General features: G+C 35.6%; 1 protein-coding gene across 6 annotated transcripts in view; it reads right to left on the minus strand.

Moving 5' to 3' along the window:
- Positions 1-6,098: 6,098 nt before the first annotated feature.
- The window catches only part of ANKRD26 (ankyrin repeat domain containing 26), a 95,073-nt gene continuing 86,199 nt past the window's right edge, over positions 6,099-14,972 (minus strand). For 5 of the 6 annotated variants that reach the window (XM_045533254.1, XM_045533273.1, XM_045533247.1 and 2 more), the window contains 3 exons: positions 9,999-10,227; positions 7,296-7,341; positions 6,099-6,308 (listed from right to left, as the gene is read on the minus strand). In XM_045533254.1, coding sequence (XP_045389210.1) covers positions 6,172-6,308; positions 7,296-7,341; positions 9,999-10,227 — 412 coding nt within the window. In that variant the 3' untranslated portion in view covers positions 6,099-6,171. The remainder of the gene's footprint in view (positions 6,309-7,295; positions 7,342-9,998; positions 10,228-14,972) is intronic. The other variant, XM_045533278.1, reaches the window with a different exon arrangement.

Below are 14,972 nucleotides of genomic sequence, written 5' to 3' on the forward strand. Positions count from 1 at the left end.
AACTTTGCTCCTTTGCCTTATAAATAGAAAGGATAAGAAAATAATTAGGTTTGTTTTAACATTCTCCAAATTTAATTATCTCAAATTATTTTGAAATCTCTCTTGTTTATCAAATCAAAAATGTATCCTAGAAAAGAACACCAAGCTTAATTCATCTTATGCTTGAGTTCTCTCAGACTTCAAGGAAGAGATCAGATGCATCGAAAAAGATGAAACATTTTTAAACTCATATAAGGAGGCTAAAACGTCCACAATTAGATACAAGGTAAATATGCAAAGCACCAATGGCTTTCCTTTATATTTGCTATATCCAATCACAAAAAAGAAGACCAGATTATAAACACAATAGGGAAAATAATTACTAAATTTATAGAAAGGAATTAAGAAATCTATAAGATGAACTTGAAGAAAATTACAAAAACCTTATGAACTGGGGAATGGACATGCATGAAGCTCAGACTCAGGGGGATGTGGGGGGCATGGGCAATATATATAACCTGAACTTTTGTACCCCCATGAGCTGAAATAAAAAATATATATATATAAATAAATTAATTTAAAAAAACCTTATGAAGAATCTAAATTTAAATCTAAATCCTGAATAACTAAAAAAAAAAAAAATACAGATAACCCAGTCCCAAAATTTCTATCTAAAGAGACTGAGATTTCAATCAGATGGTAATTTGCATGTGATTTGATAAACTATTCTCATAGTTTATTAAAAAAAGAGGACACATGTAACAATAGCTACTCCCTTCACCCCCCGAAAAAAAGAAAGAAAAATAGTGAGTGGAGGTCTGCTTCTACTGGCTATCAGAACATATTATAAAACCTAGAAAATTGCACTGGTACAGAAATATATCCATGACATCAGTATAAAAGTCAGACATGACATACCATATATAAGAATTTAAGAGATGTCAAATGTAGTATTTGAAATCAGTAGAGAATAGAATTGGTTGGGGAAAGTTGGGTATTACTTGGAATTTAAAAAAAACCAACAATAATATTAAATAAATTTCAAATAACAAAGACTTTGATATAAAACTAAAACATAAGAAAACATATTTTATATCCCTGCAGTAATATTATGAAGTAAAAGATGGACAAATTTTACTATCTAAAAATTCAAACCTTTTTAAGCAAACTATTGGTAATGTTAAAAGACAAGTGACAGACTGGAAGAAAATGTTTGCAATGCATATATAACAGAAAGGTAATATTCAAAATATATGAAGAGTTCATTCAAATAAATAAGAACTTTCAAAACCTGGTGGGAAAATGGGCAAATATAAAGAGAAATTGCATAGGAGAAAAAATACAAATTGTGTATAAACAAATGAAGAGATGTTTCATTTGTCTGATGGCCAAAAATGTATATTAAAATATAACATTGCATTCCCCATCTCATTGGTGAAATTTAAAAAATACACACCCATTACAGAAGTTTATATGTCACGTCAGCATTTTTGCAATTTATTAGTATCACTTTTGTTGTTTTAAAAAAATGTTGAAAGAAATGAGTCAAAAAATGGCGTAAGAGAAATACTATAAATATTTGTAGCAGGTAAAAGAAACCTAAGTAATATCCAAAAGGCAGAATGTTAAAGGAAAACACTAACCAATTTATCCAAGTAAGAATTTTGAAATATTTCTATACATTTAAAAAAACTCACAAAACAATTAAAAGACAAAGAAAAACCAAGAAAAAATAATTTCAAAATAACTGCCATACAACAGTCTTCCTGTGGTTGAAAGACTATCCTTAGTTCTGCTGTGAAGTCTAAATATATCTTTGGGCCTCTGGACTCATATAGCCTTTGTATACTGTAGGAAATTCAAGACTAGTAAATGCACACAAATTGACAAAACTGAAACATATTATCACATCGTGCGCTTGTGACGTTTGCTAAAATTTCATGTAGTGCCTGTCACAGAGTGAGCCCTAACTGCTGTTGGATATAGGAAAGAACTGTAGAATAAGGCAATGATGTTTTCAGAGGCTTTACATGAGCCATTATTTTTCTCTCATTTAAAAATACATATATATTTATTTTAATTGTGTAATTACCTGCAATCATATTTGCCTTAGGACACTAGCCCAACAACAATAAAAACAACAGGGATGAGAATCTCTACTAATTAAAAGTATTAATAATTTCCCTCCTTTGTGAAATCAATTGAAAAAATTATTCAGATAATTTTTTGTTATTTATGATTAGTTAATATAAAGTATATTTATTGACATTATAAATTCAAATGAATTTTTAGTTGAGATTGTCAATTTAATTAATCAAAGTTGCCTAAAATTTTCAGGAAAAAAGTAAATAACTTTAGTTAAGTTTAAAACAAGTTGGATTATATCCTGTTTATAATCTTCTTCTGTTTTCACTCTGATTCAGCATGCTGCATGGACTAAAAAAATTCAGGTGGATTGTGGCCATTCCTCCCCTCCTCGTTTTATTTGATTGTTCTTCCAGAAATAATTTCAGGTTTTCAGACGCGTCTGGAGCAAGCAGTTTGATTACAGGAATTTGAGCCGTTTAGATCATGAAAAGCTTACTTTGAATTATCACAGCTGATATTGAGTCTATGCCTAATGACGTAGGCAATGTGGACACTGTAATGCCTTTGAGGTTTTGCATGCACAAAGTCATCACCTAAAGAAGTGGTGTACTCATCTCTCAATATCCGAGATGAAGAATGAGTAAAGGCCATGCAAGAATCTTCCAGAAAGTTGAATTTATCTTGGAATTCTTTGGAGAAACAATTCTGAGAGATGAAACCTGAGGAAAGTTTTCTTGTAATTTCCTGAAATCAAATTTGGCTACAGCTTGTTGAGAATTATTCAGAAATAAGCATGTTTTGGGATACTCATGGATTTTGGGTATTTGAAGAGTAAGTATTCCTTTGGAGGCTAAAACACTTTGAAGATGGCGTTCATTTAGCAGGAATCGAAGATTCAAGGCTCCTCGGTCAAACAAGAGATGTTGAGAGCTTCACGGGGCCCATCACCTAAGCCTGCAGCACTGTGAAATTCACCTTTGATTTTACTCTTTGGAAAGGTATTTCCGATTGAATTTATTGCCTTTTCCACCTCAGAATAAAAACTGACATTACACAGTAGGCTGATAATCCTGCATCCTTCATTTTGATTTTCCGGCAACTGCATTTCTTCCAACTGCTCGGAAGCTAGATTTCTCCATGAAAGAACCACAACAAAACCACCTCCTTTCTGTATGATAAACTTCATGGTTTCAAATCCAATCCCCCTGAGACAACATACATTGCGTGGAAGAGTCTCCTCTTTGCTCTACAAATAGATATTTGCAAAAGTTGACATTCTGGAACACTGACTTCTAACACAAGAGAGATGGCCCCAAATGTGAAATACGAAGACAGAGCAGGATTTACAGATATATTTTGTCAAAAAAGAGAGCAAGCCAAATTTAAATTATTTTTCAAACTCATTGATTTTAGCCACTTATGCAAGTGGTCCCCAACCTTTTTGGCACCAGGGATTGTTTTCATGGAAGACAATTTTTCCACAGACTAGGGCAGGGGGGTGGTTTTGGGATAATTCAAATACATTACATTTATTGTGCATTTTATTTCCATTATTATTACATTGTAATATATAATGAAATAATTATACAACGCACCATAATGCAGAATCTAATGCTGCCACTGATCTGACAGGAGGTGGAGCTCAGGCGGTGATTTGAGCAATGAGGAGCGGCTCTAAATACAGACGAAGCTTTGCTCCCTCACCTGCCACTTAGCTCCTGCTATGCAGCTTGGATCGTAACAGGCCACAGATCAGTCTGCCCAGCCCAGCCCCTGGGGATTGAGGACCACAGATCTATAGGACACTATAAAGTAGGACTTCTGTAAAACCTGGCTAAGATTTAGAATGTGGACCTGGATGTGACTATAAACATTATGCAATAGTTAGTGTAAAAATTCAGGTTGGTGTTGGCCACATATGAACACATCATCTCAGAGGTGGGGAAGTTCAGAGTGTTTCTTTGAAGAGTTGCTCTAAGGTGGCAGTGAAACGAGTGTCAGGCACCCTTCTGTTTTTTACAGACCAGCAGAGAGTGATTTTTTTTTTTTTTTGCTATAAAGGATATTATTGAGAAAACTGGAAAAAAAATATGAACAAGATCTAAAGATTATATATTAATGTTGAATCAATTTAATTTCCTGTTTTTGATAATTATACTAGTTATGTAAAATAATTCCATGTTTTTAGGAAATACACATTAAAGTATTTAGAAATACAGAGGCATAATGTCTGTAAATTATAAACAGTTCAGAAAAAACAGTCTATATCATGTGCCTATTTATATTTATCTAGGAAGACAGGAGGAGAAAAGGGAAAAAGGAAATGTAGTAACATGTTAACATTTGGGGAATGTTATACAGAAATTCTTTGTACTATTTTTATAATTTTTCTATCAGTCTCCAATTGCCAAAATAGAACATTTCTAAAAAGAAAAATAAATTTTTAAAAATATTAACAAATTATAACCCATTGAATAAAATAGACCATGAATCTATACTGATACAAGTAAATGAATAAATTGAAGGTTTGTTAAAGAACAGAGACATTTGCATAGTCTCAAATTTCCTCCCAACGAGATGCTAATTAATTACAAGGTGAAAAAGTAATTACAGAGGAGAAACCCAGCAGATACCACCATCAGTGACCAATGCTAACATCCCCAGTAACTGGAAAAATCAAAACCGTAGATCACATGATGGCATGCAATGAGAAGATCACAGGATCATGGCTGTGATACACTTGCCAAGAAATGTATGGTCCAAATCTCATCATAAGAGAAGAGAAAAACTCAATTGAGGGGACATTCTATAACACATTACTATCTTCAAAAGATTCAAGTTCTTGAAGGTCCAGGAAAGACTGAGGAACTGTTCCAGACTGAGAGAGTCTAAGAAACATGACAACTAAATGCAGTCCATGGATTTGAATGGGATCCTTTTGCTATAAAGGACATTCGACAGAATGAATAAAGCTTAACAAGAATATGAGAATTAAATGGTAGACTGTATTAATGTTAACTTTCTGATCATAAAGGTTATATTGTAGTTACATAGAATCTTCTGACTTGTAGGAACACCCACTAAAGAAATCAGGAGTGATGGTATTATAGCAGCAATTCACTCTCAAATGGTTCAGGGAGAAAAGTTCTTTGTACTAAAACTTAGAACTTTTCTCTAATTTTAAGGCTGTTTCCAAAAAATTGATCAAAAATAAATAAATGAATAAATAACAAACAAACAAAAAGAAAAGGTGAAAAGCCTTAGGCAAGCCTCATTTTTCCAAGAGGAAAGATCTTATATAAATCAGTTCTTAAAATTAAAATTATGTAAGTTCAATGGCACTTTAACAATTGTAAAACATTTAAACATTTACAACAACTACAGTCCCCGTACATCCAAATAATGTCTGTGCAAATATCACTATATAGGATAATAAAACTTATAAAATACAAATAAGCCATCAATTAATGGCACTAAAGTATTAATGACAACTTGGTTGTTTGGCTATTTAAACAGCTGACATTTGGGAAGTTTGAGTATGTAAAACTACCTAATATTGGTTTTCATTTGAAAGATCCACTTAAAAGTTAGCTAAAGAAACCAAGAAACATTATTTAAAACACTATATAAATTTTCATCAGACATATATGATACAAAAATATTTTCCTTTAATAAAGATTTCCATGTGTTGGCTGGGCACGGTGGCTCACGCCTGTAATCCTAGCACTCTGGGAGGCCGAGGCGGGTGGCTCGCTCGAGGTCAGGAGTTTGAGACCAGCCTGAGCGACAGCGAGACTCTGTCTCTACTAAAAATAGAAAGAAATTATCTGGCCAACTAAAAATATATATAGAAAAAATTAGCCGGGCATGGTGGCGCATGCCTGTAGTCCCAGCTACTCGGGAGGCTGAGGCAGTAGGATCACTTAAGCCCAGGAGTTCGAAGTTGCTGTGAGCTAGGCTGACGCCACGGCACTCATTCTAGCTGGACAACAGAGCGAGACTCTGTCTCAAAAAAAAAAAAAAAAAAAAGATTTCCATGTGTTACATTATTAAATGAAAAACAATTAAAATGTCATGTAAACAGACCAGTAATAAAATTTTCTTTCAGGTCATATAATTTTTCTTTAAAATCTGTACATATTCCCGTGATGCTTTCCAAACTAGATCTTGATTTAGATTTGATTCATCAATAGATCCTACAGGAGAAGCTATACAGGATTCAGTTTCCAATTCAGCGGCAGCTGAAAGGAAAAAGAAAGAATTATATTCTTTATCTAAGATATGTCATAAATAACAAAGTGGAAGTCAGTAAAAAAGATTTGAGAACTATATCAGTGTTAGTAAGAATGAAAAATATGTATCCACAACTACAGTACAAAATTACTATTAAATATAAGGTGCCCATAGTTGTACGCTGAGTTAATTATCATTGTGGTTAAGACACCATGACAGGTATAAAACAGGGCACTATTAGAACACACTGAAGGGCCACCTATGCCACTTTTGTGTCAATATTGGAGGCTTTCTGGTGGAGGCAATGTGTAGGTTGATACCTGGAGGACAAGGAACAAGTGTGGCAGATGGAGGGAAGAGGCAAGTGCAAAGAGCCGGAGGTGAGGAAGGACACTGGGGAATTCTGAATAGTCTAGTTCGGCCAGACTAGAGCAAAGGGGCAGAGTATAGTCAGTGGCAAGAGATAAGGCTGAACAACTGGACAGGAACCAAACTGACATGGGTGTTTTTATTCCGTGCTAATTTGGGACTTTTCCTGACAGCAAAAGTAAACCAAAGACAAAGTAAATGACTCGAGATTTGTCAAGTAATTGCTCAACTAAATATTACTAGATAAGTCTGGGGTCTTCTGGCCTTAAATCACTACCATAAACTTGAGAAGGTGATGATGCCTTTGTTTGCTGAGAATAGTGTCAGTGTGCTGGCTGATAGCTCCACGGCGATGGCAGAAGGGAAGAAAGTGTAGAGCCAGAAATAAAGAGATGCATAGGCTTCTTGAGATCTTTTTAAAACTATGAAGCATGATGAATTAATGAGGCATAAGTATACTCTTCATGATGAATGCTTGTTTTCACATCCTTCATAAGATGTAAGAAAAAATATTTAACATAGTATCTATTTGCCAAACAATGGAAAAAAGGGATGTCATTTGCTACTCACAGTTTATTTGAGAAATCAATTAATCTAAATTTAAATCATATGTTTTGGCAACATACCTTCTTCTAGTTCTCTAGTTATGTTTTTTTCCAACTCCTGCTGCATCTGAAATGTGTCAAATATTATTTATAAAGTTTAAGTTAAACAAAAGACATTATTGGAGAATATTAATATGTCACTTACAAAATGTGGCCTTTAATACTTTTACAGACTAGAACTTGAGGACTGTTTACATAGAAAAATAATCACATAAATAAAATAAAATTCTTACTTTTTTTTTTTTTTTGAGACAGAGTCTCACTCTGTTGCCCAGGCTAGAATGAGTGCCATGGCATCAGCCTAGCTCACAGCAACCTCAAACTCCTGGGCTCAAAGGATCCTTCTGCCTCAGCCTCCCAAGTAGCTGGGACTACAGGCATGCGCCACCATGCCCGGCTAATTTTTTCTATATATATTTTTAGCTGTCCATATAATTTCTTTCTATTTTTAGTAGAGACGGGGTCTCGCTCTTGCTCAGGCTGGTCTCGAACTCCTGAGCTCCAACAATCCACCTGCCTCGGCCTCCCAGAGTGCTAGGATTACCGGCGTGAGCCACCGTGCCCGACCTTCTTACATATTTTAAGTTTAGATAATAAAGAATACATATGTATAATGCTGTTTATATTAATCTGATAAAAAGTACAATTAATATTGATCTATTGATTATACATCATTTCAGAAGGGTGATGTTTTCTCTTATTAGTACAAATGTTAAACAATCCATGTTTTGCAATGAATGTCATTACTTAGCAAAACTCTGTCCTTTATAAAAGTTTAATTAGTTTTTTTCATTTTAATGGATTTTTCCTTAAAATTAACTTTCCATTCTCCACTTTTAGAAAATTAAGATTTTAAAGCATGTACTATGCTATTAACTTTTCACCATAGAATCTTAAATATATACATGAAGAAAGTGGTACTGTCATAATGTCATGTGAAAATTCTGGCAGAAGAGTAAGTAAAAATATTATGCTATCTGTATTATGATTAATACTTCTTTACTCATACGGACACAAATATTTCAAAAAGTCTACCTGAAAAAAAGAATAAATATAGATTAGAGCCAGTTTTTAAACTTACTTTCCTTTGATTCATGACTTTCTAGAATTAGTAGCAAGGAAAACAATATTATAGCTCTTTAATTCTAATTTCGGTTTCTTTTCAGAAATTAGTACCAATTATTTGAAACATCTCTTTAGAGCTACCTACCTATCACAGGCACGATCCAGCCTCGAATTCCTGAGCTCAAGTGATCCTCCTGCCTCAGTCTCCCTAGTAACTGGAACTACAGGCACATGCCACTATGCCCAGCTTTTAAAATTTTCCCTCAGTCAAAAATTGTCAAATGTTAGACAAATATCTTAAGCTGGGTCAAGAATACTTGAATTTTTTTTCCTTACCAACTCTACAATTAACACAGGTTGTCATTGTTGGATTCCTTTGGAGATCTCCAGAAACGGATTCTTACTCTGAGTGAAATCACATGGTTGGATTGGAAGGTGCCTGTTACATCTCCAGGGGAGACAGGGACCATGTATGGCTTTACATTTAATTCTGAGTAGGAAGAATATAACTGATTCTCTTTGATACGAGCTGCTATTTAAACACACTTGATATTATTGCTATCTTAGTCATCAATCATTCAAATGATGACAAGATAGACATAAAGGAACTTCATTTTAAAAATTTAAATATCTGCTTGATTTAACTATTTAAAAATTTCTGTACAATTACCCAGCAATTGACACAGTTTACAAACATGGAGATAAAAATGGTTTAAGTACAACAGCAATTAAGGATGTACTCTTACATAAGAAAATGACAAAACTTTTAACTTAAAAAGAGACAATGTTTTTAGTGTTACAGGTTTATTTAATTCATAAAAAGTATTTAAGGCCGGGTGCAGTGGCTCATGCCTGTGATCCTAGCACTTTGGGAGGCTGAGGTGGGAAGGTCACTTGAGGCCAGGAGTTCGAGACCAGCCTGAACAAGAGCGAGACCCTTGTCTCTACAAAAAAAATAGAAAAATTAGCTGGGCATGGTGGTATGCGCCTGTGGTCCCAGCTACTTGGGAGGCTGAGGCAAGAGGATTACTGGAGCCCAGGAGTTGGAGGTTGCAGTGAGCTATGATGACACCACTGCACTCTAGCCTGGACAACAGAGCAAGACTTTGTCTCAGAAAAAAAAAAGTATTTATCCTGGATTTCTTTAAATAATAAACATTTCATATGTATCTATTATTTAATTTAAAATTTAAAAAGCTGGGGATGGTGCTTTGATCATCTCCTTAAATGTGTGGATGCCAATAATTCACTTATGATTAGGGATGGAAAACTTCCTGCACCATCTCAAGTGTTATGAACCACAGCCAAACTAAAATCAATTAAAATTTAAGCCAAAGTATCTCAAAGTATACCTTTCATTATTGGGCAATACTATTTGATTTCCAATAACTTAAATGCAGCTTTTAAAGAAATTTAAAATGTGTCAGTTTAGTTACATTTATGGAATTAAGTTAACAAATGGGTGTCTCTTGAAAACGATTGCTGCAGGGACTTACAGAAAACTATAAAACTTCTGTTTCCTTTCTTTATTAACACAGATAATTATGACCTTTACTTAACATGCATAAGTCAATTAAACAACTCAGTATCTCACCAAATTAAAAACAAAAATTACATTAGAAACATGAAACCCAAAGGAAAAAAGATAACATAACTAACCTTGGTCAAGTAATTCTCCATGCTGTTATTTGAAGTCCATGGGCTTGAGGTAGGGATCACTAAGTTTTCTCTTGGAATAAGTTTTCTGTTGAGAACTAAACCATTATTAAGAGTTCCAACACAAGGTGACTCTAGGACTGGCCTCGTGGCAAGTGTGGTGAGTAAAGATCTGGTCTGCTGTTTCTCCACAAGCAGTTTGGTACTAACTTCCGCTAGCTTCTCATTAGTTCTATGAAGATTGCAAAAGACAAATGCTTAGTATTTCATTTTTCTCTAAATGATTTACATTTTTTAAAAAGTTTCCATAAGAGCAAACAAAATTTTCCACTACGTCATTTTTTTTTTTTTCAAATACTGAAAATGTGTCAGAGCAAACCTACTGTAGGCAATTATAGTTTAAAAACTGTTTTAGTGATCTGCGGGTGGGCAGCAGCAATTGTGCAGGCCAAGGTCTAACTGCTACAGAGCCATAGGGTGCCAGGCGGCTCCCCAGGAGGCTCCATCCCCTGGTCCGTGGACCCTCTCCAGGGCCCCCTCCCAGGTGTGAACACTGACTGCTTCCCCAGATGCAAGAGTGTGGAGCCCGGACATTGGGAACATTGGGACAGGGTAGACATTTGCCCATGGGAGCTGCAGCAGCTGGGGCACTGAGTGAGCGAAGGCACCACCTCCTCCCCCTAGCCAGTGTCTTTCCTGTGGAAAGAGACAGAAACCACACATCTAGAGGAAGAACCAAAAGACAGGGTAAAAAGGAAAAGAGAGGGAGAGGCTTTCTGCTTGCAAATAGTGTGAATCCTGCCTGCTAACTGAAAGTCCACAACACAGTGATTTAACTTGCCAAACTGGTCTTAGGTCAAGCCAACCCTCTGGGGGTGGACCCATCAGAAGCAGTCCCCCAATCGAGATAGGAAAAAACTCTAATCAACACACAACAGTCTCCCCCTCCAGACAAAGGAAGCAACATACCTAGATTGTTTCACAGCCTAAGAACAGAATACAAGGCGTGCTGTTAACCAGACAAAAGCTGTGAGAAAAGATCTAACGGAAGAGCCAGATGGGAAGGGCTCAGCGGAAAAATATGGGGAGCACAAAAAACCAAACGGAAACCTCGCCCCCAAAGAGAAATACCAGCTCTCCTCCAATTGGCACAAACTAGATTCAGAACACCAACATGTTACCGGAAGAATTTCAGTTTTGGATTATAAATAAGCTGAATAATATACAAGAAAAAATAGATAACCAACACAAAGAAACCACAAAAATATCCAGGATTTGGAAGAAAAATTCACTAAGGAAATAGAAATATTGAAGAAAAACCAAACTGAACTCCTAGAAATGAAGGATTTATTCAGGGAGCGACAAAATACAGTGGAAAGTCTCAAGAACAGGGTAGATCAAACAGAAGACAGAATCTCAGAGATTGAAGAGAACTCTTTCCAATTAAATAAGACAGTCACAGAGATAGAGCAAAGAAATAAGAAAAAAGATCAGAGTCTTCAAGAAATGTGGGATTATGCGAAGAAGCCTAACGTGAGAGTTATCGGCATCCCTGAGGGTGAAGAAGATAATAAGCAAGGGCTGGATAAACTATTTGAAGACATAATAGAAGAAAATTTCCCAGGCCTTGCTAAAACTCTAGATATACAGGTTCAAGAAGCTCAAAGAACCCCTGGGAGATTCATAGCAAATAGGAAAACACCACGCCACGTAGTCGTCAGACTGACCAAAATATCCACACTAAAGAGACCCTTCTTCGAGCTGTAAGGAGAAAGAAACAAGTAACATACAAAGGGAGGCCCATTCGAATTATGCCAGATTTCTCAACTGAAACTTTACAAGCAAGAAGAAGTTGGGGCCCCATTCTCACTCTTCTGAAACAGAATAATGCCCAGCCTAGAATCTTGTACCCAGCTAAGCTAAGCTTTCTATATGAAGGAGAAATTAAGACATTCTGAGATAAACAAGGACTGAGGGAATTCACCAAGACAAGGCCACCCCTCCAAGAAGTACTCAAAAGAGAGTTACACATGGATCATCACAACAAAGACCCACGAATGTAAAACCACCCAAGAGCTAAAGATCAAATTCCAGCCACCACAATGGCTCAAGAGAGCAAACATAGCAATGAAGTTCTACCCAATAAGATGAACAGAAATCTGTCCCACTTATATTCTCTCACTAAATGTCAATGGCCTGAATTCCCCACTCAAGAGACACAGACTGGGCCAATGGATAAAAAAACACAAACCAAGTATCTGCTGCCTTCAGGAAACTCACTTAATCGGCAAAGATGCATTTAGACTGAAAATAAAAGGATGGAAATTGATATTTCAAGCAAATGGTAGCCAAAAGAAAGCTGGTGTGGCAGTTTTAATTTCCAAAAACTTAGTCTTTAAACCGACAAAAGTAATAAAAGACAAAGACGGTTACTACATACTGGTGAAAGGCACAATTCAACAAGAAGACATAACCATACTTAATATATATGCACCCAACCTAGGCGCACCCAGATTCATAAAGCAAACCCTACTAGATCTGAACCAAATGATAGACAACAATACTTTAATAGTTGGAGACTTTAACACCCCACTGACAACACAGGACAGATCCTCCAAGCAGAAAATAAGCAAAGAAATAGTAGACTTCAACACAATGCTAGAACAAATGGGCCTGACTGACATCTACAGGACATTCTACCCGAAATCCACTGAATATACATTCTTCTCATCAGCTCATGGGACATTCTCTAAGACTGACCATATCCTAGGACATAAAGCATGTCTTAAAAAACTTAAAAAAAATAGAAATCATACCATGCATCTTCTCAGATCACAGTGGAATAAACGTAATAATGAACCCTAACAGGAACTCTCATTCCTACTCAAAGTCATGGAAGCTAAACAACCTTCTCCTGAATAACAATTTTGTAAAGGAAGAAATCAAGTCAGAAATCAAAACACTCTTTGAATGAAATGACAAAGGTGACACAACTTATCAAAATCTATGGGATGCAGCTAAAGCAGTCCTGAGAGGCAAATTCATTTCCATAAATGCCTATTTCAAAAAGACAGAAAACTTACAAATAGACAACTTAATGAATAGACTCAAAGAGCTAGAAAAAGAAGAACAGACTGACCCCAAACCCAGCAGAAGGCGAGAAATTATTAAGATCAAATCAGAATTAAATGAAAAGGACAACAAAAATACTATAAGAGAAATTAATAAAACAAAAAGTTGGTTCTTTGAAAAGATAAATAAAATAGACACACCACTGGCTAGACTAACCAAGAGCAGAAAAGAAAAATCTCTAATAACTACCATCAGGAACATGAAAGAAGAAATCACAACCGATGCCACAGAGATACATGACATCATCTATGAATTTTACAAAAATCTTTATGCACACAAACTGGAAAATGAGGAGGAAACGGACAAATTTTTAAAAACACACAGCCTTCCCAAGCTCAATCAGGAAGAAATAGAATTCTTGAATAGACCAATATCAAGAACTGAAATTGAAACAGCAATAAAAAACCTTCCCAAAAAGAAAGGCCCTGGTCCAGATGGGTTCACACCTGAATTTTACCACACATACAAAGATGAACTGGTGCCCATCCTACATAAACTATTCTTCAATATCAAGAAGGATGGAATTCTCCCCAACACATTTTACCAAGCCAATATAACATTGATACCAACACCAGGAAAGGATGCAACAAAAAAAGAAAACTACAGACCAATTTCTCTCATGAATATAGATGCAAAAATTCTCAATAAAATCCTAGCAAATCGTATCCAAGTGCTTATTAAAAAAATAATTCATCACGACCAAGTAGGCTTCATCGCAGAGATGCAGGGGTGGTTCAACATACGAAAATCTATAAATGTAATTAACCACATAAATAGAAGCAAAAATAAAGACCATATGATCCTCTCAATAGATGCAGAAAAAGCATTTGACAAAATTCAACACCCTTTTATGATAAGAACACTTAACAAAATAGGCATAAATGGGACCTACCTAAAAATGATACAAGCCATATATGACAAACCCACAGCCAACATCATACTGAACGGGGAAAAATTGAAAGCATTCCCACTCAGAACTGGAACCAGACAAGGCTGCCCACTGTCCCCATTACTTTTCAACATAGTATTGGAAGTCCTTGCGAGAGCTATCAGGCAAGAGAGCAGAATCAAGGGTGTCCAAATAGGGACAGAAGAGATCAAACTCTCACTCTTTGCTGATGACATGATATTGTATCTGGAAAACCCCAAGGACTCAACCAAGAGACTCCTGGAATTAATTAATGAATTCAGTAAAGTCTCAGTTACAAAATCAATACACAAAAATCAGAGGCATTCATATATGCCAATAACATTCAATCGGAGAACCAAATTAAGGACTCAATACCTTTCAAAATAGCAACAAAGAAAATAAAATATCTAGGAATATATTTAACTAAAGAGGTAAAGGACCTCTATAAAGAGAACTATGAAACACTAAGGAAGGAAATTGCAGAACACGTAAATAAGTGGAAATCCATACCATGATCATGGATTGGAAGAATTAACATTGTTAAAATGTCTATACTACCCAAAGTAATCTATAGATTCAATGCAGTTCCTATTAAATTACCAACATCATTTTTCACAGATTTAGAAAAAATAATTATACACTTTGTATGGAATCAGAGAAGACCCCGTATAGCAAAAGCAATCTTAAGCAATAAAAACAAAATGGGAGGTATTGATTTGCCAGACTTCAAACTATACTACAAAGCTGTGGTTCTTAAAACTGCCTGGTATTGGCACAAGGGCAGGGACACAGACCAGTGGAACAGAACAGAAAACCCAAATATAAAACCATCCTCATATAGCCATCTAATCTTTGACAAAATAGACAAAAACATACTCTGGGGACATGAATCCCTATTCAATAAATGGTGCTGGGAAAACTGGATAGCCACATGT

Source organism: Lemur catta, chromosome 1, assembly GCF_020740605.2.
Source record: "Lemur catta isolate mLemCat1 chromosome 1, mLemCat1.pri, whole genome shotgun sequence".
In the NCBI taxonomy this organism is placed as follows: domain Eukaryota; kingdom Metazoa; phylum Chordata; class Mammalia; order Primates; family Lemuridae; genus Lemur; species Lemur catta.